The sequence below is a fragment of the Heterodontus francisci genome, chromosome 15 (assembly GCF_036365525.1).
Source record: "Heterodontus francisci isolate sHetFra1 chromosome 15, sHetFra1.hap1, whole genome shotgun sequence".
NCBI classification, from domain to species: Eukaryota; Metazoa; Chordata; class Chondrichthyes; order Heterodontiformes; family Heterodontidae; genus Heterodontus; species Heterodontus francisci.
The window spans coordinates 80,670,191-80,692,736 of record NC_090385.1 but is presented as its reverse complement, the minus strand read 5'-3'; the positions used below and the strand labels follow the sequence as shown (position 1 = coordinate 80,692,736).

Below are 22,546 nucleotides of genomic sequence, written 5' to 3'. Positions count from 1 at the left end.
GATGGATTCTTTTAAGATGTATCTAGACAGATACATGAATGGGCAGGAAGAAAAGAGATACAGAACCTTAGAAAATAGGCGACATGTTTAGAGAGAGGATCTGGATCGGCGCAGGCTTGGAGGGCCGAAGGGCCTGTTCCTGTGCTGGAATTATCTTTGTTCTTTGTACATACTGTTTCAAGAAGCCCTCCTGGATGCTCCTTACAAATTCTGCCCCATCCAAGCCCCTAGCACTAAGTGAGTCCCAGTCAATATAGGGGAAGTTAAAATCACCCACCACCACAACCCTGTTACCTTTACATCTTTCCAAAATCTGTCTACATATCTGCTCCTCTACCTCCCGCTGGCTGTTGGGAGGCCTGTAGTAAACCCCCAACATCGTGACTGCACCCCTCCTATTCCTGAGCTGCACCCATATTGCCTCGCTGCATGACCCGTCTGAGGTGTCCTCCCGCAGTACAGCTGTGATATTCTTCTTAACCAGTAATGCAACTCCCCCACCCCTTTTACATCCCCCTCTATCCCGCCTGAAGCTTCTAAAGCCTGGAACATTTAGCTGCCAGTCCTGCCCTTCTCTCAACCAAGTCTCTGTAATAGCAACAACATCATATTTCCAAGTACTAATCCAAGCTCTAAGTTCATCTGCCTTACCTGTTATACTTCTTGCATTGAAACAAATGCACTTCAGACCACCAGTCCCGCTGTGCTCAGCAACATCTCCCTGCCTGCTCTTCCTCTTAGTCCAACTGGCCTTATTTACTATGTCCTCCTCATTTATTTCACCAGCTGTCCTACTGCTCTGGTTCCCACCCCCCGCCACACTAGTTTAAACCCTCCCAGGTGATGCTGGCAAACCTTGCAGCCAGGATATTAGTGCCCCTCCAGTTTAGATGCAACCCGTCCTTCTTGTACAGGTCCCATCTGTCCCTGAAGAGAGCCCAATGGTCCAGATATCTGAAACTGAGAATGACCCATTTATTCCTACTCTCTGTTTTTTGCCTGTTAACCAATCCTTAATCCATGCCAGTATGTTACCTCCTATCCCATGTGCTTTAATTTTGCTAACTAACCTCCTGTGGTGGACTTTATCAAAAGCCTTCTGAAAATCCAAGTATACTGCGTCCACCGACTCCCCTTTATCAATTCTATTAGTAACAACCATTAAACATGATTTCCCATTCATATCCATGTTGACTATGCCCAATCAGATCATTATTATCTAAGTTTCCATTTAGCACATCCATTAGAATAGTTTCCAACATTTTCCCTACTACTGATGTAAGGCTAACAGGTCTGTAGTTCCCTGTTTTCTCTCTCCCCCCCTTAAATAATGGAGTGACATTTGCTACCTTCCAATCTGCAGGAACCGTTGAAGAATCTATAGAATTTTGGAAGATGATCATCAATGCATCCACTATCTCCATAACTACCTCTTTCAACATTCTGGGATGTAGAATATCAGGTCCTGGGGACTTATCAGCCTTCAGCCTCATTAATTGCTCCAATACAACCCTCTTACTAATACAAATTTCTTTCAATTCCTCATTCTTCCTAGCCCCTTGGATCTCTAATTCTGGAATATTTCTTGTATCTTCCTCAGTGAAGACAGACACAAAGTAATCATTTAACTTCTCTGCCATTTCTCTATTCCCCATTCTAAATTCTCCTGACTCTGCCTGTAATGGACCCGCATTTGTCTGAGCCAAATGTTTCCTTTTTACGTACCTATAGAAGCTTTTACAGTCCATTTTTATGTTTTTTGCTAGTTTGCATTCATATTCTATTCTCCCTTTCTTTATTAGTTTCTTGGTCCTCCTGTGCTGTATTCTAAAATCCTCCCAATCCTCAAGTTTACTACTATTTCTGGCAACTTTGTAGGCCTTTTCTTTTAATCTTATCCAATCCTTAACTTCCTTTATTAGCCACAGTTGACTGCCTTTACTTTTGGGGTTTTTGTGCCTTGAAGGAATGTATAATTGCTGTAAACTATGTAATAATTCTTTGAAGACTATCCATTATCTATGCACTGTCTTACCTTTTTAATGTATTTTCCCAATCCACCTCAGTCAATTTGCCCCTCATACCTTCATGATTTCCTTTGTTCAAATTTAACACACTGGCTTCAGATTGAACTACCTCACTTTCAAACATCATGTAAAATTCCATCATATTATGGTCACCCATCCCTAAAGGTTCTTTTACAACAAGATTATTAATTAGCTCTTTCTCATTACATAATATTAGTTCTAAAATAGCATGCTCTTTGGTTGGTTCCTCAACATACTGCTCTAGAAAACCATCTCGAACACACTCGAGAAACTCGTTCTCCACAACATTAGTGTTCATTAGGTTTACCAAGTCTTTGTGCAGATTGAATTCACCCATAATTTCTGTATTACCCATGCCACATGCCTCTCTAATCTCCTGATTAATACCATGCCCCACTCTACCCCTGCTGTTTGGTGGCCTATGAACAACCCTTACCAATATTTGCTGCCCTTGCTGTTTCTTAGCCCCACCCAAACAGATTCCACATTTTGTTCTTCGGAGCTGAGATCCTCCTGAGAGGTGCTTTTGCAAAAAAAATTATCTTGTAGTTAAAATCAAGCTATTTATGTAAAACAGAAGAGGTCATTTTTTTCGAGTTTTTAAATTATAGTAGTTAAGATGAGAATGTAGTGTTATTGATAGTTTGGTGGACAAGGTGTTAATTGTCAGCCATCACAAATAGTTTGTTGTCTGGCAACAACTCAACCTGGGGTATCAATTTTGATTTTCAACTTCTTCTCAGCTCCTTCTGCTCCTTTTAGTAAGGGCAGAGTCTTTTGATGGATGACTCAGTGGATGGAAATTTCTGGTGTGAGTTTATTTGGAGTAGTGACTACTCAAATCACCAATTGTATTGCAGCCAACTGAAGGTTCAAGTTAATTTGATGTCAGCATATTGTTCTGCATGTCAAAAGTGAGCAACCATTTTTCGGGATGTGGAAAGATAGTTTGTGGGAAGTGTCTTTGTTAGCATATAATTTAAGCAATTTTAAATCAGGAGTAGATAGTAGTGTCTTTGATAGATAGGTATGCAAAGTGTACTGCAATATAGTGAATAAGTTTCACTGTCATAAAGCTAGATATTGTACAGGTAAAGGTGAATGCGGCATCGAGAATGCGAGGTCTGCCTATGGGAGTGGGCAGTGATGCTCAACCCAACTAGAATATAGAATGCAAAACCCAAGAATGTATTGAGTTTCTTCATGTTGCTTTTTCCACTCTATAAATCTAAATCAGCTGCTGGAAAACATACAACACAAATACATCAGGAAAAGTGCCCCATTACAAATAAACAACAGCATTTAGATAGTGCCTTTTAACGTTGAACCCCTCCCCCCAACTCCACTAAAAACCATGAAATGTTTTTTGAGACATATTCTGAAATGAGAAGCAAGCCGCTGCCAGCTCAGTTGCGTCCAAGTTGAGGATGAAGTCCAACTTCACCTGAGGTGTTCCGAAGAAGGGTCACTGACCCGAAACGTTAACTCTGCTTCTCTTTCCACAGATGCTGCCAGACCTGCTGAGTGATTCCAGCATTTCTTGTTTTTGTTTCAGATTTCCAGCATCCGCAGTATTTTGTTTTTATTCACCTGAGGTGCCTTGGTGCCTCAGGAATAGCGCGCGTGCGCATGTCGTCCGAACACGGCGCGCCTGCGTACCGCGCCCGATTCCGGCGCGCCTGCGTACTGCGCCCTCCCCTGCGACTGTCATGGCGGCCTCTGTCCTCTGTCGGCTATCGTTAGGGTCAAACAGCAGAGCCGCGGCCCGCTCCGCCTCTCGGGTAAGGAGAAACTCTTGTGTTTGTCGGCGGGCGGTGTATGCGCCGCTCATTGCCCCCCCCCCCCCCCCAACCACCAATGCCATCAGCCCCTGTTACCCTCCCAGTGAACCCATCGCTGTCCCGCCCTGGGAGCGGCTTCTGGCACATTCACCTTCCCTTTAACCCGATTAATCCATCGGTCTTGTTGCCCACACTGGCAGGTGGAACCTGACCCTGATGAAACATTGTACGGAGATCCAGCCAGCTCTCCACTAGCAGAGAGTCTTGCTTTCTACATTGATCTTCACTGCCAAGTTTGCTGTGTAAAGGCCACTAGACAGGGTAATCATTGTGACAAAGCTTTATTTTTAAAGTCTCTGCCAGTATCTTAACTCACACCAAGTCCCATTCATCCATCACTTCTGCTTGTTGACCTACACTGGCAACACGTCCAATTTAAAATTCTCATATGAACCCTACAACCCTTTTAGATCTCTGCACTCCTCCAACTCTAGCCTCTTGCCCATCCCTCAATTCCTTTGCGCCAAGATTGACGACCGTTCCTTCAGCCATCGAGGCCCTCAGCTCTGAAATTCCTTCCGAAACCACTCCACTCTTTCCTCCTGCAAGACATTCCTTAAAACCCATCTCTTTGACCAAGCTTTTGGTCATCTCCCCACAATATCTCCTTATGTCTGTCGGTGTTATATTTTGTTTGATAATGTTCCTGTGAAGCACATTTCTGTTTTTCTACATTATAAGTAGTTATTGTTGAGGTTACAGTTGTTTACATTGAGAGTGAGAAGATCAATTATAGTGTAATTGCAATGACTTAGTTTATGTTTGCTGTGTGTGATTGTTTTTGTTACTGATTTTCTTTTAACAAGTTTGCATTATAAGGCTTGGTCAGGTTTGTAAGTATTTTTGTTTTATTTGCCATGATAAAATATTTACATACCCAACTAAACCCTCCAAACAGCTGTCATACAAAGCTTGAGATGTTCCTCTTAAGTTGTATGGACAACTGACCACAATAGGGGGAAGGACATACACAGAACTGTTTGAGATATTCTAGAACTTCATGTCCAGTTCCACGTGTCAGGATTCCTTGTCGCCAACTGCTTCATTCAAGTCCTCATGAGGAACTTTGGCAAAGAGGCGTGTCCATGTGAGGTTGATCGCCCCCACCAGGGTAGTCAACAGCTCACTATATTCTGCAGTCCTTCCTTTCTATCACAAATCTGCCTTGCCCCTTTGGTCCTAGGCTGAAAGAAACACTATGAGTTTCAAACCACAGTGGAAAACTGGGCACGAGCTATTTATACATTAAGCTTAAACCTCCACTGTGATCTTGCTGTCACTGAAGAAGAATGAGAAAGACCAAAGCACCTTTCTCCCTTTTCTTGGTCTAAAGGAGCTGTGCCCAATTAAAATTGGCATCCAGAGTCCCTAGGTACTAATGTAAATTAGCTATTGGGACAACACCCTTTTTATCTCCCAATCATATAACAGTAATTCCTCCTATTTAAAGTAGGGTTTCTGGGTTTGGCTGGTAACTACAGCACTACACAAAAGGAAAATATTGTGGATACTGGAAATCAAATAAAACCAGAAACTCTGTCGTCCTACCTCCCCTGGACCATGACCCCACCACTGAACATCAAACCATTGTTTCCAACTCTGTCACTGACCTCATCGCCTCTGGAGATCTTCCCTCCAACCTAACGGTCCCCCAACCTCGAACAGCCCGCTTCTGTTTCCTTCCCAAAATCCACCAATAGGACTGCCTTGATAGACCCATCATTTCAGCCTGTTCCTATCCACTGAACTGATTTCTTCCTGTGTTAAATTTTTTTCCCTTCCCTTGTTTAGTCTCTTCCCACCTACATCTGTGACTCTTCGGATGCCCTCCATCACTTTAACAGTTTCCAGGCCCTAACAGTCTCCTCTTCACTATGGACTTCAAATCTCTATATACCTTGATTCTCCACCAGGATGGTCTTAAGAGCTGTCAGCTTCTTCCTTGAATGGCCATTCCTTGAGTCCCCATTCTCCACCACCCTCCTCTGCTTGGCTGACCTTTTTCTACGTTGGGCAACTTTGTCTTCAACTTCACTCACTTCCTAAAAATAAAAGGTGTTGCTATGTGAACCCGCATGGGTTCTAGCTATGCCTGCATTTTTGTGGGATATGTGGAACATTCTTTATTCCAGTCCTACTCAGGCCCCTCCCTCACCTCTTTTTCAAGTACTTTGATGACTGCATTGGTGCCCTGAACTTGAAAATTTCATTGACTTTGCCTCCAATTTCCAACTTTCTCTTCGCGTGATCTATCCCCAACTCTTCCCCTCCTTGACTTCTGTGTCTCCATTTCTGGGGATAGGCTATCAACCAATATTCACAATTAGTCAACTGACTTCCACAGCAACCTTGACTACACTTCCTCATGCTGTCTTTCCTGGAACCACTCTATTCTATTCTCCCAGTTTCTCCATCACATATGTTGAAACAATGCAACCTTTCGTACTACTGCTTCTGATAATGCCTTCCTTTTTCCCCAACTGAGGATGCCCCCCACCCCACCCCACCCCACCCCACCCCATGGTTGATGGGGTTCGACCGTATCTGTTCTATTTCATGCATTTCTCTCACTTCCCCTCCCTCTCAGAACCACGATAAGATTATCCTTGCCCTCACCTTCCACCCCACTAGCCTCTGTATTCAACAGACCATTTCCTCCACCTCCAGCGTGATGCCATCACCAAACACATCTTCCCCTCCCTCCTCTTTCAGCATTCTGAAGGAACCATTCCCTCTACGATACCCTGGTCTACTCCTCAGTTACCAGGAATAACCCCCTCCCTTTCCTATGGCACCTTTCCATGCAAGTGCAGGAGATGCAACACCTGTCCTTTAACTCCTTCCTTCTCACTGTCCAAAGCCCCAAATACTCCTTCCAGCGATTTATTATACTTTCAGTTTAATATACTCTCTTTGCTACCCACAATGTGGTCTCCTTTGCATTGGGGAGACCAAATGCAGACTTGGTAACTGCTTTGTGGAACACCTCCATTCAAGTGTGATCTCAAACTTCCACTTACCTGTCATTTTAATTCTGGACCTTGCTCTCACTCTGACCTTTCTGTCCTTGGCCTGCTGCAGTGTTGCAATGAAAATGCAAGCTGAAGGAACAGCACCTCAACTTTCGACTGGACACTTTACACCATTCCGGATTCAACATTAAGTTCAATAATTTTAGATCATAACCTCTGCCCCCATTTTGTTTTGTTTTTCTTTGCTAATTTTTTTCCCTCTCTTGTTTCCCTCTCATTTCCTTTGCTTTCGAATGGCAGCCATTCAGGATCCTGCCAATCACACTTCCTCCAGCTACATCTTTTGTTTCTTTACTTGTCTCATCACCACTCCCTTTGGCCTTGCAACATGAATCCTTTTGTCATTTAATTTCTCCTGCCCTCTACCCTATCACTCACCTTCCCTTTGTTCTTCCTCTCCCCCCCCCCCACCCCCACGCCCTTCGACTTGGGCAAAACCTGTTACATTTCTAACTTTTCCCAATTCTGATGAAAGGTCACAGACCTGAAACATTAACTCCATTTCTCTCTCCACAGATGTTGCCAGACCTGCTGAATATTTCCAGCATTTACTGTTCTTATTATAGCCACAGCATCATATGGCATAGTACTACTGTATCATATGAAATAAACTGAATCAGATTTATTTTGTGCTTCCAGATTTTTAGTGGATCCTTAAATCTTGTTGGGAATGAAATCCAGCAGCAACAACCAAGAAATCTCTCTCTTCATGAATATCTGAGTATGGATTTACTGAAGGATGCAGGCATAAGTATCCCAAAAGGACAAGTTGCTAGTTCAGCTGATGAAGCCTTCAAAGTTGCCAAAGAAATAGGTATATCTCGCCCTGCATATTGAGAATATTGCTGCAAAAAGAGACATGTTGTCAAAGCTTTTTGTCTTGCGCTCATCAGGGCAGATGCAAGAATGCCAAATTTCAAAGGGAGCAACAATTTATACTGGATGAGATAAGGGTCCTGATTGGTCGAGGTATTGCCAAGGAGAATGCACCAGGGAACTATTGTCCCCCACGCTTTTGTTTAATTCAGAAAGAGGTGCAAAGCCTGGACATGTTCCTTTGTCCTTCAGAGGATAGGTCTCTGCATATGAATATATGTAGTTTCTAGCAAGTGTAAGTGAGCCACATTGCGAGCTCGACTGATGATCTTAAATTGATTGTTAGTGTATTTCTTAGCACACTCGGGATTGTTCAGTAAGTGCTATTCAATTGTGGAATCACATCTAACCTTAGGCATTGCTTTCTGAGTTTTCTGTGGACTGTCCCCTAACCTCTTACCCCTTGCATATTTCCAATATGTAGATGGTACGTTTGCGACATTTGAATCTGCAGCTGCATGTAGGAATTTCCTTACACACCTTAATGCACTCCATCCTGCACTCAGATTTACCTTTGAAATGGAGCAATCTAATGAGCTCCCTTTCCTCGACGTGTTAGTTGAGAAATGCGCTATGGGTTCTCTACTGCCGTCTACTGCAAGCTTACCTTCACTGGTCAATATACACGTTGGGAATCCGTCAGCTCCTCTCACTATAGGATTGGCCTTATCGACAATCTCGTTAATAGGGCCGGAGCCATTTGCTAATCGTGCAAGCTTTCGCCAAAATAGGGCACATCAAAGCTATCCTGCGGGATAATGGCCACCCTGATCAGATCATTGCTTGTGTGTGTCGCGCATGCCAACAAATAGGCCAAAGGCTGCCACTTTCGGACCTGAAAAGTGCACCACTACTGACTGAGTTGGCCGAGTCCTAAAGGACAAAGCTGCTAGACTGGGTATGCGGCAGGTGGTGAGGGAACCAACAAGGGGAAAAACATACTTGACTTCGTCCTCACCAATCTGCCTGCTGCAGATGCATCTGTCCATGACAGTATTGGTAAGAGTGACCACCGCACAGTCTTTGTGGAGACGGAGTCCCGCCTTTACATTGAGGATACTCTCCTTCGTGTTGTGTGACACTACCACTGTGCGAAATGGGATAGATTTCGAACAGATCTAGCAATGCAAAACTGGACATCCATGAGGTGCTGTGGGCCATCAGCAGCAGCAGAATTGAACTCGGCCACAATCTGTAACCTCATGGCCCGGCATATCCCCCACTCTACCATTACCATCAAGTCAGGAGACCAACCCTGGTTCAATGAAGAGTGCAGGAGGGCATGCCAGGAGCAGCACCAGGCATACCTCGAAATGAGGTGTCAACTGGTGAAGTTACAACACAGGACTATCGACGTGCCATACTGCATAAGCAGCATGTGATAGAGCTAAGTGATCCCATAACCAATGGATCAGATCTAAGCTCTGCAATCCTGCCACATCCAGCCGTGAATGGTGGTGGACAATTAAACAACTAACTGGAGAAGGTGGCTCCACAAATATCCCCATCCTCAATGGGGGAGCCCAGTGCATCAGTGCGAAAAATAAGGCTGAAGCATTTGCAACAATCTTCAGCCAGAGTGCTGAATTGATGATCCATCTCGGCCTCCTCCTGAAGTCCCCAGCATTACAGATGCCAGACTTCAGCCAATTCGATTCACTCCGCGTGAAATGACTGAAGGCACTGCATGCTGCAAAGGCTATGGGCCCTGACAATATTCCGACAATAGTACCGAAAACCTGCGCCCCTAGCCAAGCTGTTCCAGTACAGCTACAACGTTGGCATCTACCCTGCAATGTGGAAAATTGCCCAGGTATGTCCTGTACACAAAAAGCAGGACAAGTCCAACCTGGCCAATTACCGCCCCATCAGCCTACTCTCAATCATCAGTAAAGTGATGGAAGGCGTCATCAACAGTGCCATCAAGCAGCACTTGCTTAGCAATAACCTGCTCAGTGACGCTCATTTGGGTTCCGCCAGGGCCACTCAGCTCCTGACCTCATTACAGTCTTGGTTCAAGCATGGACAAAAGAGCTGAACTTGAGGTGAGGTGAGAGTGACTGCCCTTGACATCAAGGCAGCATTTGACCGAGTATGGCATCAAGGAGCACTAGCAAATGGTCATTGAGGTCAATGGGAATCAGGGGGAAAACCCTCCGCTGGTTGGAGTCATACTTAGCACAAAGGAAGATGGTTATGGTTGTTGGAGGTCAATCATCTGAGCTCCAGGACATTAGGGTAGTGTCCTCGGCCCAACCATCTTCAGCTGCTTCATCAATGGCCTTCCTTCAATCATAAGGTCAGAAGTGGGGATGTTTGTTGATGCACAATGTTCAGCACCATTTGTGACTCCTCAGATACTGAAGCAGTCCGTGTAGAAAAGCAGCAAGACTTGGACAATATCCAGGCTTGGGCTGATGTGTGGCACGAATGTTACTTGCCACTTAAGTGCCAGGCAATGACCATCTCCAACAAGAGAGAATTGAACCATCGCCCCTTGACATTCAATGGCATTACCATTGCTGAACCCCCCACTTTCAACATCCTAGGAGCTACCATCGACCAGAAACTGAACTGGAGTAGCCATATAAATACAGTGGCGACAAGAGCAGGTCAGAGGCTAGGCAAGTAACTCACCTCCTGACTCCCCAAAGCCTGTTCACCATCTACAAGGCACAAGTCAGGAGTGTGATGGAATACTCTCCACTTGCCTGGATGGGTGCAGCTCCAACAACACTCAAGAAGCTCGACACTGTGGGCGGCACAGTGGCGCAGTGGTTAGCACCGCAGCCTCACAGCTCCAGGGACCCGGGTTCGATTCTGGGTACTGCTCGATTCTGGGTACTGCCTGTGCGGAGTTTGCAAGTTCTCCCTGTGTCTGCGTGGGTTTCCTCCGGGTGCTCCGGTTTCCTCCCACATGCCAAAGACTTGCAGGTTGATAGGTTAATTGGCCATTATAAATTGCCCCTAGTATAGGTAGGTGGTAGGGAAATATATAGGGACAGGTGGGGATGTGATAGGAATAGGGGAATAGTGTAGGATTAGTATAAATGGGTGGTTGATGGTCGGCACAGACTCGGTGGGCCGAAGGGCCTGTTTCAGTGCTGTATCTCTAAAACTAAAAAAAAACATCCAGGACAAAGCAGCCCGCTTGATTGGGACCCCATCTACAAACATTCACTCCCTCCACCACTGACGCACAGTGGCAGCAGTGAGTACCATCTACAAGATGCACTGCAGCAACGCATCAAGGCTCCTTATACAGCAGCTTCCAAACCCGCGACCTCTACCAACTAGAAAGACAAGGGCAGCAAATGCATGGGAACGCCACCACCTGCAAGTTCCCCTCAAAGTCACACATCATCCTGAATTGGAACTATATCACCGTTCCTTCACTGTCGCTGGGTCAAAATCCTGGAACTCCCTTCCTAACAGCACTGTGGGTGTACCTACCCCACATGGACTGCAGCGGTTCAAGAAGGCAGCTCACCACCACCTTCTCAAGGGCAATTAGGGATGGGTAATAAATGCTGGCCTTGCCAGCGATGCCCACATCCCATGAATGAATTTTAAAAAATTACCCTGGAAGGGTATGGTATCTCAAAAGTGTGAGCAACAGTGGGTTACCGCCGGGTGCTCCGGTTTCCTCCCACCTCCAAAGACTTGCAGGTTGATAGGTAAATTGGCCATTGTAAATTGCCTCTAGTGTAGGCAGGTGGTAGGAGAATGGTGGGGATGTGGTAGAGAATATGGGGTTAATGTAGGATTAGTATAAATGGGTGGTTGTTGGTCGGCACAGACTCGGTGGGCCGAAGGGCCTGTTTCAGTGCTGTATCTCTAAATAAATAAAACAGGTGAAGCTTTGACTCTGCTACTATGCAGTAGCAACACAAGTGGTATTTTCCACTAACGGGATCCTGCCATGAAGCCACAAAGACTCTGTCTACCATACAAATGAGTAAGTGGTATATGAATTTTAGTGCCGTTGCAATGCCCGTTACGTAGGTCTTATGCCCCAACGTCTGGCGGATCATATCAAACAGCACATCCCTTTGGCAATAGGCAGAGTACTAACCGTACTCAACCAGCCCATACTTGCAAAACTCAACACAATGTCTAACGTTAGATGTGATTTCGCGATTGGACAGCATTTGCTGAACAATCCTGATTGTGTTAAGAATTACACTAACAACTGATTTAAGATTATTAGTCGAGTTTGCAATGTGGCTAACTTATGCTTGCCAGAAGCATATTTGCAGGTACCTGTCCTGTGCAGACAAAAGGAACATGTCCAGGCTTTGCGCCTCTTTTTGAATTAAACAAGAGCGTGGCGGACAATAGTTCTCTGGTGCATTCTCCATGGCAATGCCTTGATGAATAGGTCGACTTGCCAAGCAATCAGCACCCTTTTCTCATGCAGTAAAAGTTGTTGCTTGCTTTGAAATTTGGCATTCTTGCGTCTGTCCTGATGAGCACAAGACAAAAAGTTTCGACAGCATGTCTTTTTTCAGCAATACTTAAGTTCTCTACTACCAAGCGAATATTGAGAATACTTAATGTGAAAATTCAATATTAAAGTGAAGATTTAATTGTCCTGTTCATTTTGATTTAGCATTTTTATGTTTAAAAAAAGGTTTTGATTCAGAACCAACATGGTGAGTAGTGGAATAGTACCTTTTTGATAATCCTACTGATTCAGTTTGACTTCATTGTCCCAGAACTTGGAAAAACCGATGTAAATAGCTGCAGTGGGCGGCACAGTGGCGCAGTGGTTAGCACCGCAGCCTCACAGCTCCAGGGACCCTGGTTCAATTCTGGGTACTGCCTGTGTGGAGTTTGCAAGTTCTCCCTGTGTCTGCGTGGGTTTTCGCCGGGTGCTCCGGTTTCCTCCCACATCCAAAAGACTTGCAGGTGATAGGTAAATTGGCCATTGTAAATTGTCCCTAGTGTAGGGAGGTGATAGGGAATATGGGATTACTGTAAGGTTAGTATAAATGGGTGGTTGTTGGTCGGCACAGACTCGGTGGGCCGAAGGGCCTGTTTCAGTGCTGTATCTCTAAATAATATTTCAGACTGTTAATGTTCTGTTTTCCTGTTCTTCAGCCATTGAAACTTTCAGCTTTTTTTCTTTTTAAGTAGTGGGATAACATCTGTTGTGGCACAGGCTCAAGGGGCTGAATGGCCTAGTCCTGTCAATTTGTGTTCACTAAAGTTCTATTATAATCAGCTATTGTATTGTTGTAAGGACAAGCTGGCAAAGGAGCTTTGTATTATGATGTTACATTTTTCAATTTTGAGTTTTTTTGATGGATTTCATTACAAATTTTAATGGTATCCCCAACTGCACAGATAGCCTAGTGAATAAAAGCACTACCTGATGTGGTATAAAGCCATACAGACTGAAGTTTGCAGGTTCAATTCTTGCTCTGACGATTTAACTGATCTCAATAACAGAAGTATGTGAGGAATTGCAGTTTGCCTCTGCATTCTGGTTTAGGGAGGAAATGATTTATAGATTCCACTCTTTATCCATTGACTCTTGCTGAAAAATGGATGTATGTGGATGGTTACTATGTATTAAGAATGGTCTTTTTTGGTACAAGATAAAGAACAATTGGCATTTATGTAGCACCTTTTAATATAGAAGAAAATCATCTTAAAGAGCTTCGCAGGCATAATCATAAAATGGCATTGAGTCAAAAAAGGAAATATTAGGAGGGTTGAGCAAAAATGTGTTGCAACGGTTAACATTGGTGAAGTTGTTATTGTCTCATTTCCTGCTGAGACTTGGGTGCATTTGGAATGTCTCTACCACCTACAAGAGGTTAACTGCTGTTTTCTGTCACACATAGTTTCTTAGGGTGAATAGCTTTGTACTCTGGATGTGATGCCTAACATTTCCTATCTCCCTGCCCACCTTCACCCCCCCACAATCTCCTCACAACCCCCCACGTGAAATGAGAAGTGAGAGAAATGAGTGATAAGGATGGTGTGCTTAACCTTCCCAACTCCTGCTGTAAATTCTGTTGCCCAAATGGCAGGAAAGATTTTTTTTCTCTTCACTCTTCCCACTGCCCCACTTTAATTTTGGCTGTTGAGAGGAGGAAGGGAAGGTGGCATTCCATCTGCCCCGAGTGAGAGGAATGACATGGGCTTGGGTGGTAACCTCTGGCTCCATCCAACTCCCTCTGCCCCCAGTAAGAGGCATTTAGAAGCACAGGTGGAAGCAAGGTGTAGGTCACCAAAGCCCCTACCAGAGAAGAAATTCTTGGCTGTAATGGAAGGGAGGATAGATCATTGCCTGCCTTTTATTTCCCTCCAATTCGCTCCTTCTCCCACTGCGCCATCAGTTGGAGTATCCAGCTGCCTTTCCTGACTAAAGTAATTTCCTTGTCTTTGCATCTTTCTCTCTCACCCTGTCCCTCATTCCCACCCCACACCCCCATTGCTCAAGTTTTGTGGTAGTAACCACTAATAGTGACCTAGAACAAGAAATTATATACTTTGCACTTCAAGTGCAAGGAATATGGAATTTATTCTGCATACATGAAATAACAAAATCATAATTTCCCCTGGCTGGTGAGTCTAGAACCAGGGGACATAGTCTCAGAATAAGGGGTAGGCCATTTAAGACTATGAGGAGGAATTTCTTTACTCAGAGGGTGGTAAATCTTTGGAATTCGCTACCCCAGAGTGCTGTGGAAGCTCAATCATTGAGCATTTTTAAGACAAATTGATAGGTATCTGGATATTAATGACATCAAAAGATATGGGGATTGTGTGGGAAAGTGGCATTGAGTTAGATGATCAGATCTAATTGATGTTCCAATAACGGGCCCAGACAAAGTAGGTAGAGTGAAACTGTCCCAATTGGCAGAAGGGTCGAGAACCAGATATAAGGTGATTGGCAAAAGAACCAATGGCGACATGCCAAAAAATGTTTTATGCAGCAAATGGTTAGAATCTGGAATGTGCTACTTGAGAGTAGTGGAGGCAGATTCAATCTTGGCTGTCAAAAGGATAAGCACCTGGAGAGAGAAAATTTGCAGGACTATAGGGAAAGACCAGGGGAATGGTACTGGCTGAGTTGCAGTTCCAGAGAGCCAGCATGGGCATGAAGAGTGAATAGCCGCCTCCTGTGCTCTAAACATTTTATGATTCCTATTTTTATATTGAAAATGTAAGTGCGAAATGATATCCTCTTTAGGGGGAATGTCAAACTAGGGGACATAGTTACAGAATAAGGGGACACTCATTTAAAACTGAGATGCGAAGGAATTTCTTCTCTGAGGGTAGTGGATGTCTGAAATTCTCTACCCCAGAGAGTTGTGGAGGCTAGATCACTGAAAGTATTTAAAGAGGAGGTAGATAGATTTTTGAAATATGGGGGAGCTGAGGGCGATGAGGAACTGGCACCAAAGAGGAGTTCAGGTCTGGGGCAGATCAGCCATGATCTTATTGAATGGCGGGGCAGGCTTGAGGGGCCGAATGGCCTATTGCTGCTCCTAGTTTTTATGTTCTTTCCTTGCCACAAATACAGCTGTTTTCTGCACTTCCAATTGTTGGCCACTGGGTGGTCTGAGTGAGCACGGTACAATGAATGCTGTAAAACATGTGGGGGATCTGCAGTTGCAGAAAATGAGTGAAAAAACATGAACATAAGCATCAGGCATGAGAAAAAGCTGTGTGGCCCATCAGAGTTCTTCCCTTTAATTTTTCCAAAATGGCATTTAATTGTTGCCATCTCCATGGCTTTGACTCTTGCGGGCAAATTATTCACACTACCTGAAAGGGTGGTAGAGGCAGGAACCCTCACAACATTTAAGAAGTATTTAGATGAACACTTGAAATGTCATAGCATACAACGCTATGGGCCAAGTGCTGGATAATGGGATTAGAATAGATAGGTGCTTGATGGCCAGCACAGACACGATGGTCTGAACGGCCTGTTTCTGTGCTGTATAACTCTATGACTCTATTTTTCCCTAAATGCTAGCAAATGTGGAAGAAAATAATGTTTATCCTTAGTATTGATGTGAAGGGTATCTCCACTCTTAATATAATTGTGGAGAGTGAAAGAATTCTGGAAGGAGTGGGGTTCCCACCTCCAACCTCCCTTTCCTCTCCAAGTCATTGAACGTGTTGCTGTCTCCCAAATCCATTCCCGTTTTTCCTGGAATTCCATGTTTGAATCCTGCCAATCAGGTTTAGTCCTCCATCGCCTCTCTACTGTCGTCCAGCTGGGTGGGACCGCTCCCACTTGGTTCCATTCTTATCTATCTAATCATAGCCAGAGAATCACTTGGAATGGCTTCTCTTTCCTGCTCCCACACTGTTACCTCTTGTGTCCCCCAGGGATCTATCCTTGGCCTCCTCCTATTTCTCGTCTACATGCTGCCCCTCGGTGAAATCATCTAAAAGCACAGCGCTAGTTTTCACATATGCTGACAACACTCTGCTCTACCTCACCACCACTTTTCTCGACTCCTCCACTATTGCTAAATTATCAGACTGATTATCCAACATCCAGTACTGGATGAGCAGAAATTTCCTCCAATTAAATATTGGAAAGACTGAAGCCATTGTTTTCAGTCCCTGCTCCAGATTCTGTTCCCAAGCTACTGACTCCATTCCTCTCCCTGAAAACAGTCTGAGATTAAGCCAGTCTATTCGCAGTCTTGGTGTCATGTTTGACCCCGAGATGAGCTTCCGACTTCATATTCATACCATCACTAAGACTGCCAATCTGTCTCAGCTCATCTGCTGCTGAAACCCTAATTTATACCTTTTTTACCCCTAGACTTGACTATTCAAATGCAGTCTTGGCTGGTCTTCCACATTCTACCCTCCATAAACTTGAGATAATCCGAAACTCTGCTACCCGTGTCTTAACTCGCACCAAGTCCCGTTCCCCCTTCATCCCTGTACTCGGTGACCTACATTGCCTCCTGGTCAAGCAATGTCTTGATTTTAAAATTCACATCCTTGTTTTCAAATCCCTCCATGGCCTCACCCCTCCCAACCTCTGTAATCTCCTCTAGCGTACAACCATCCAAGGTATCTGCACTACTCTAATTCTGGCCTCTTGTGCATCCTTGATTTTAATTGTTCCACCATTGGTGGCTATGCCTTCAGTTGCTTAGGCCTCAGGCACTGGAATACCCTCCCTACAACTCTCTGCCTCTCTACCTCGCTTTCCTCCTTTAAGACACTCCTTGAAACCTGCCTCTTTGACCAAACTTTTGATCATCTGACCTAATATCTCCTTTTGTGGCTGTGTCATAATTTGTTTTATAATTCTCCTGGGGTGCGCCTTGGGATGTTTTATTATGTTAAAGGCATTATATAAATTTAAGTTATGACTAGCTCTAGTGTCCTAAACCAGAGGATTGCTAGCATGCCCCTCGTGGCTGGTTTAGTGTAGTACTAATGGAGACAATGAATTGATCATTTGGCTATAGTTTGTATATGGTGTGGAAAGACAGAGAAACATGAAATATAAAAACAGAAAATGCTGGTCAAACCCAACAGGTCTGGCAGCATCTGTGGAGAGAGAAACAGAGTTAACGTTTCAGCTCGATGACCCTTCATCATTAACTCTGTTTCTCTCTCCACAGATGCTGCCAGACCTACTGAGTATTGCTAGCACTTTCTGTTTTCATTTCCGATTTCCATCATCTGCAGCATTTTGCTTTTGTATGAGAAACAGTTTGTTGTTCACTCTTGTATTTAAATAGACAAGAAATCTTTGCAGTTCATTTTTAAGCAAATAAAACTTAATCTTAGAGACTTTTTTGTCTTGGGTGTGGCAGGCAGTGCATGCAAAGATTTAGTGCTTTATTTGTTTTTAATAGTTTTATGATTGTCTTTCGGGTGAGATCTTAAACCGAGGTCCCCTCTGCCCTCTTGGGTGGACATAAAAGTTTCATGGCACTATTTGAAGGAGAGCTGGTGGGGGGTTCACCCACTGTCTGACCAATATCTTGCTATGTGAAAATTGGTTGCCACATTTTCCACAATAATGACTGCACTTCAAAATAACTTCATTGACTTTATAGCGCTTTGTTCTGGGGGCTTGTGAAAGGTGCTTTATAAATATAAGTTCATTCTTTTTCTTTCTATATTGGCGTAATACTTAGTGTGTATCAAATTTAAAATGCCACTTAGAATTCTTTGGTATTATGGTGGGCCTTTTTCCCCCCAACAGCTTTGGAGTGTATCAGGGACTGATTTCACATGTTTACACATGTAGTATATCAAAAATAAACAAATCCTGATTATGGATTGATGCATTCTTCATCCCTTTTTCTGTCCTCCTCTTCACCCCCCACACTCCCACCCAGAAAAAAAATCACATATTTGTGCTTCTAGAACTGACTGAATCCATTTAAAATTTTGTTTCAATAGGGTCGAAAGATGTAGTGGTGAAAGCTCAGGTGCTTGCTGGTGGCCGAGGCAAAGGAGAGTTTGAAGGTGGTCTAAAGGGAGGAGTGAAAATCGTTTACTCGTAAGTCTGGTAATCCCTCATCTTCATTTACCTTTCAGAGATGTAATTCATATGTTCTGGTGCATCTTCTGGGTACATAGCTAACCACAAACACCACCCCCACCACCTCCCCGCCACCCCAGTTCCAGTTGGGGCATCTGGAATTTACTTTACACTTGCTGTGGATAATACTTTGCTAGCATCTTACAAGGTAAAGTGACTTGTATCAGAACCTGCTAGCTCCTTTTCTGAACCAGCAAGAGCTTCATTACTGAACTTGCACTTGTCTGAGGTCTTTAGTATATTGATTATCTGGGAAGATGGCTCTTATAGTATGATACTAAAATTAAATAGACAAACAACAGCCTCAATGCAGGCACTTATTTAAGAAGACACAATGAATAGTAATTACTCTGAACAGTTGTTATAAAGACTCTGCTGATCCTGAAAACAGCAGTGAGTCATGTGGTTACAACTGAATCCCAAATGTGCTTGAAAGCAAGTGCTATATTAATTAGTACAAATCAGTCAGGAGTTCTGCTGTTAAACTGAATAATATTTCTAAAACCTTAAATATTGGAAGAAATAATATAAGCAAAAAAGATTGAATGTGCTGTGCAAAAGATCATATATTGTGTTGATGATTGAAAGGCTTCCCAGCCTTCTGGGAATTTTTTTAACAACATAAATATGTTTTGTTAACATTCTGCCTGCTTGAAGATGCAAATAATATTGCATGTCATCAAGTTGCAAGATAGGCAAGCAATAGTGCATTCCGAATTCCTTGCCCCACAAAATCAGAATTTTAGAATCGATCCAATCGGATGTTTAATTGTTTAAAAGCTGGATACCGCAAATGTCAAACAAACAATAGGACCTGGTAGATCAGAGAAATGATCTTAACAGTAAAGTGATCAGTCTTAGTAGCATTACTAAAGCCCAAGGTCAGTAAATAGAAGAGAGTGCTCAACACAGAAGGCAGTTTAACAGCATGAGACAGAAATTCAAAAAGATGCCTGACTTGAACCAAATTGTCAGGTGATTGGAACATCTACTTTTCTCTCCAGCTCTGAGAATGCCTTATTACTTCCAGATTACTTTCTGGCCCTTTGTTCCTCTAGAGCAACCTAAATATCTGCCTGATTCTCAATCACAGTTGCCATAATTTGGGCTTTTGCTTTGTAACCAGATTTTTTTCTCTACAGCTAGTACCCATTATCAAAAGTATTCCTGTGATATGGGCTGGCCATCCTGATATGATGAACTTAGTCCTTACGCCAGATCATCAACATTATTATGACCATAAGAATTGGAAAGAAAACATCTCAATGGCAAGATAAAGCAACTGCTGTTCAATAGAAGTGTAGAATTGAGAAGTCCTGGACACTCCTTATAAGTTCTACTATCAATTTTTCTGAGAATCAATACAGAATTAAAAATACATTTTTAACTTTGGCATCCACTATTAAGGACTCTGAAACGTTCTGAAAGGGACATTGTAGGAATTTTAAAAAATTTATTTGTTCATGGAATGTGGGGGTCGCTAGCAAGGCCAGCAATTGTTGACCATCCCTAATTGCCTTTGACAACTGAGTGTCTTGCTAGGCCATTTCAGAGGGCATTCAAGAGTTAACCACATTTGAGAGAGTGTGGAGTCATACGTAGGCCAGACCAGGTAAGGATGGCAGATATCCTTCCCTAACTGACACCAGCTACCGTGGTAGAATTTGAACCCAAGTCCCCAGGGCATTATCCCTAGGCCTCTGGATTCAGTGACATTACCACTGCACCACCATCTCCCAGCAGGGGGACAGTGAGGGACTATGTTGTTTTCATTTGCATAATGGACTTTCCTGTGAACTTATGGTGTTCTTCTTCTTTTTCTTTTGGGCCTCCTTATCTCGAGAGACAATGGATACGCGCCTGGAGGTGGTCAGTGGTTTGTGAAGCAGCGCCTGGAGTGGCTATAAAGGCCAATTCTGGAGTGACAGGCTCTTCCACAGGTGCTGCAGAGAAATTTGTTTGTCGGGGCTGTTGCACAGTAGGCTCTCCCCTTGCGCCTCTGTCTTTTTTCCTGCCAACTACTAAGTCTCTTCGACTCGCCACAATTTAGCCCTGTCTTTATGGCTGCCCGCCAGCTCTGGCGAATGCTGGCAACTGACTCCCACGACTTGTGATCAATGTCACACGATTTCATGTCGCGTTTGCAGACGTCTTTATAACGGAGACATGGACGGCCGGTGGGTCTGATACCAGTGGCGAGCTCGCTGTACAATGTGTCTTTGGGGATCCTGCCATCTTCCATGCGGCTCACATGGCCAAGCCATCTCAAGCGCCGCTGACTCAGTAGTGTGTATAAGCTGGGGGTGTTGGCCGCTTCAAGGACTTCTGTGTTGGAGATATAGTCCTGCCACCTGATGCCAAGTATTCTCCGAAGGCAGCGAAGATGGAATGAATTGAGACGTCGCTCTTGGCTGGCATACGTTGTCCAGGCCTCGCTGCCGTAGAGCAAGGTACTGAGGACACAGGCCTGATACACTCGGACTTTTGTGTTCCGTGTCAGTGCGCCATTTTCCCACACTCTCTTGGCCAGTCTGGACATAGCAGTGGAAGCCTTACCCATGCGCTTGTTGATTTCTGCATCTAGAGACAGGTTACTGGTGATAGTTGAACCTAGGTAGGTGAACTCTTGAACCACTTCCAGAGCGTGGTCGCCAATATTGATGGATGGAGCATTTCTGACATCCTGCCCCATGATGTTCGTTTTCTTGAGGCTGATGGTTAGGCCAAATTCATTGCAGGCAGACGCAAACCTGTCGATGAGACTCTGCAGGCATTCTTCAGTGTGAGATGTTAAAGCAGCATCGTCAGCAAAGAGGAGTTCTCTGATGAGGACTTTCCGTACTTTGGACTTCGCTCTTAGACGGGCAAGGTTGAACAACCTTCCCCCTGATCTTGTGTGGAGGAAAATTCCTTCTTCAGAGGATTTGAACGCATGTGAAAGCAGCAGGGAGAAGAAAATCCCAAAAAGTGTGGGTGCGAGAACACAGCCCTGTTTCACACCACTCAGGATAGGAAAGGGCTCTGATGAGGAGCCACCATGTTGAATTGTGCCTTTCATATTGTCATGGAATGAGGTGATGATACTTAGTAGCTTTGGTGGACATCCGATCTTTTCTAGTAGTCTGAAGAGACCACGTCTGCTGACGAGGTCAAAGGCTTTGGTGAGATCAATGAAAGCAATGTAGAGGGGCATCTGTTGTTCACGGCATTTCTCCTGTATCTGACGAAGGGAGAACAGCATGTCAATAGTCGATCTCTCTGCACGAAAGCCACACTGTGCCTCAGGGTAGACGCGCTCGGCCAGCTTCTGGAGCCTGTTCAGAGCGACTCGAGCAAAGACTTTCCCCACTATGCTGAGCAGGTGCTACATGCTAAAGTGATGCTGCTGCAGGTAAAATAGTAGCACATTAAGACGTGCATCAACTGGCATAATTTATTCTTGGCCCTGAAGACTCATTCTCCACATTTTAAAGGGGACAGAGTTTTATAAGCCTCAAGCACAAGAGAAGTGCCCGTGTCCCATAATCAATATAGTTTATTCTGAATGGTGTATGGATCAGTTTATGTTCTAAAGAATTGGAATGAAAGACGACTAACATAACTCTGCCCTGGTAAATAAAACCTTTTAATTTGCCAGATCGAGACAGTGTCGTTAAAAATCTAATAATACCTAAAGTATTGCAATAAATTTACTGAAATTGTTTCAAGCTTGGTCTTAGAAAGATCATTTAGAACTTACACCAAATGTATATTTAGAGAGGCTTAATCTGGTATAGTCTTGTGAGACCTACTGAAATTTGAACCAGGTAACCAAATCTTAGTGGTTTCCTAATATATGTTATATAAAGTATTAAATAGCAGTAACCTGATGAGGCTTTTCCGAGAGAGTTAGCATGGAATCATTTGGCTACATTACACCTAGCAATCCCAAAGTATATTACTAAAATGTAGGAAGCTACAATTTTCTACAGTTTGTATCTCAAAGATTATAATGTCCCATATTCTCTCGGGGACTTGCAGCATCTATATCATAGGGACCCTTGAGCAATGCAAAGTAAAGAGGAAATTATGGATTTGTGCTGTTAATTGTGGCCCTTTGTATTTTCCTGACACTTTTGTGCCACTTAACCATTACCCTCACCAAAAACTGTTAAACGATAATCATCATAACTCTGCTCCAATTGAAATCAATCATTTTCC

The 22,546-nt window shown here is 43.9% G+C and overlaps 1 protein-coding gene across 4 annotated transcripts in view; it reads left to right on the top strand.

Annotated features, from left to right (window-relative positions):
* Positions 1–3,725: 3,725 nt before the first annotated feature.
* LOC137377741 (succinate--CoA ligase [ADP-forming] subunit beta, mitochondrial-like) overlaps positions 3,726–22,546 on the top strand; it is a 140,190-nt gene continuing 121,369 nt past the window's right edge. For all 4 annotated transcript variants that reach the window (XR_010976477.1, XR_010976476.1, XM_068047732.1 and 1 more), the window contains exons 1-3: positions 3,726–3,829; positions 7,561–7,735; positions 18,205–18,304. Coding sequence is in view for 2 of the 4 variants with exons in the window: in XM_068047732.1 (XP_067903833.1) it covers positions 3,758–3,829; positions 7,561–7,735; positions 18,205–18,304 (347 nt within the window). In the remaining 2 variants the exon portion in view is untranslated. The remainder of the gene's footprint in view (positions 3,830–7,560; positions 7,736–18,204; positions 18,305–22,546) is intronic.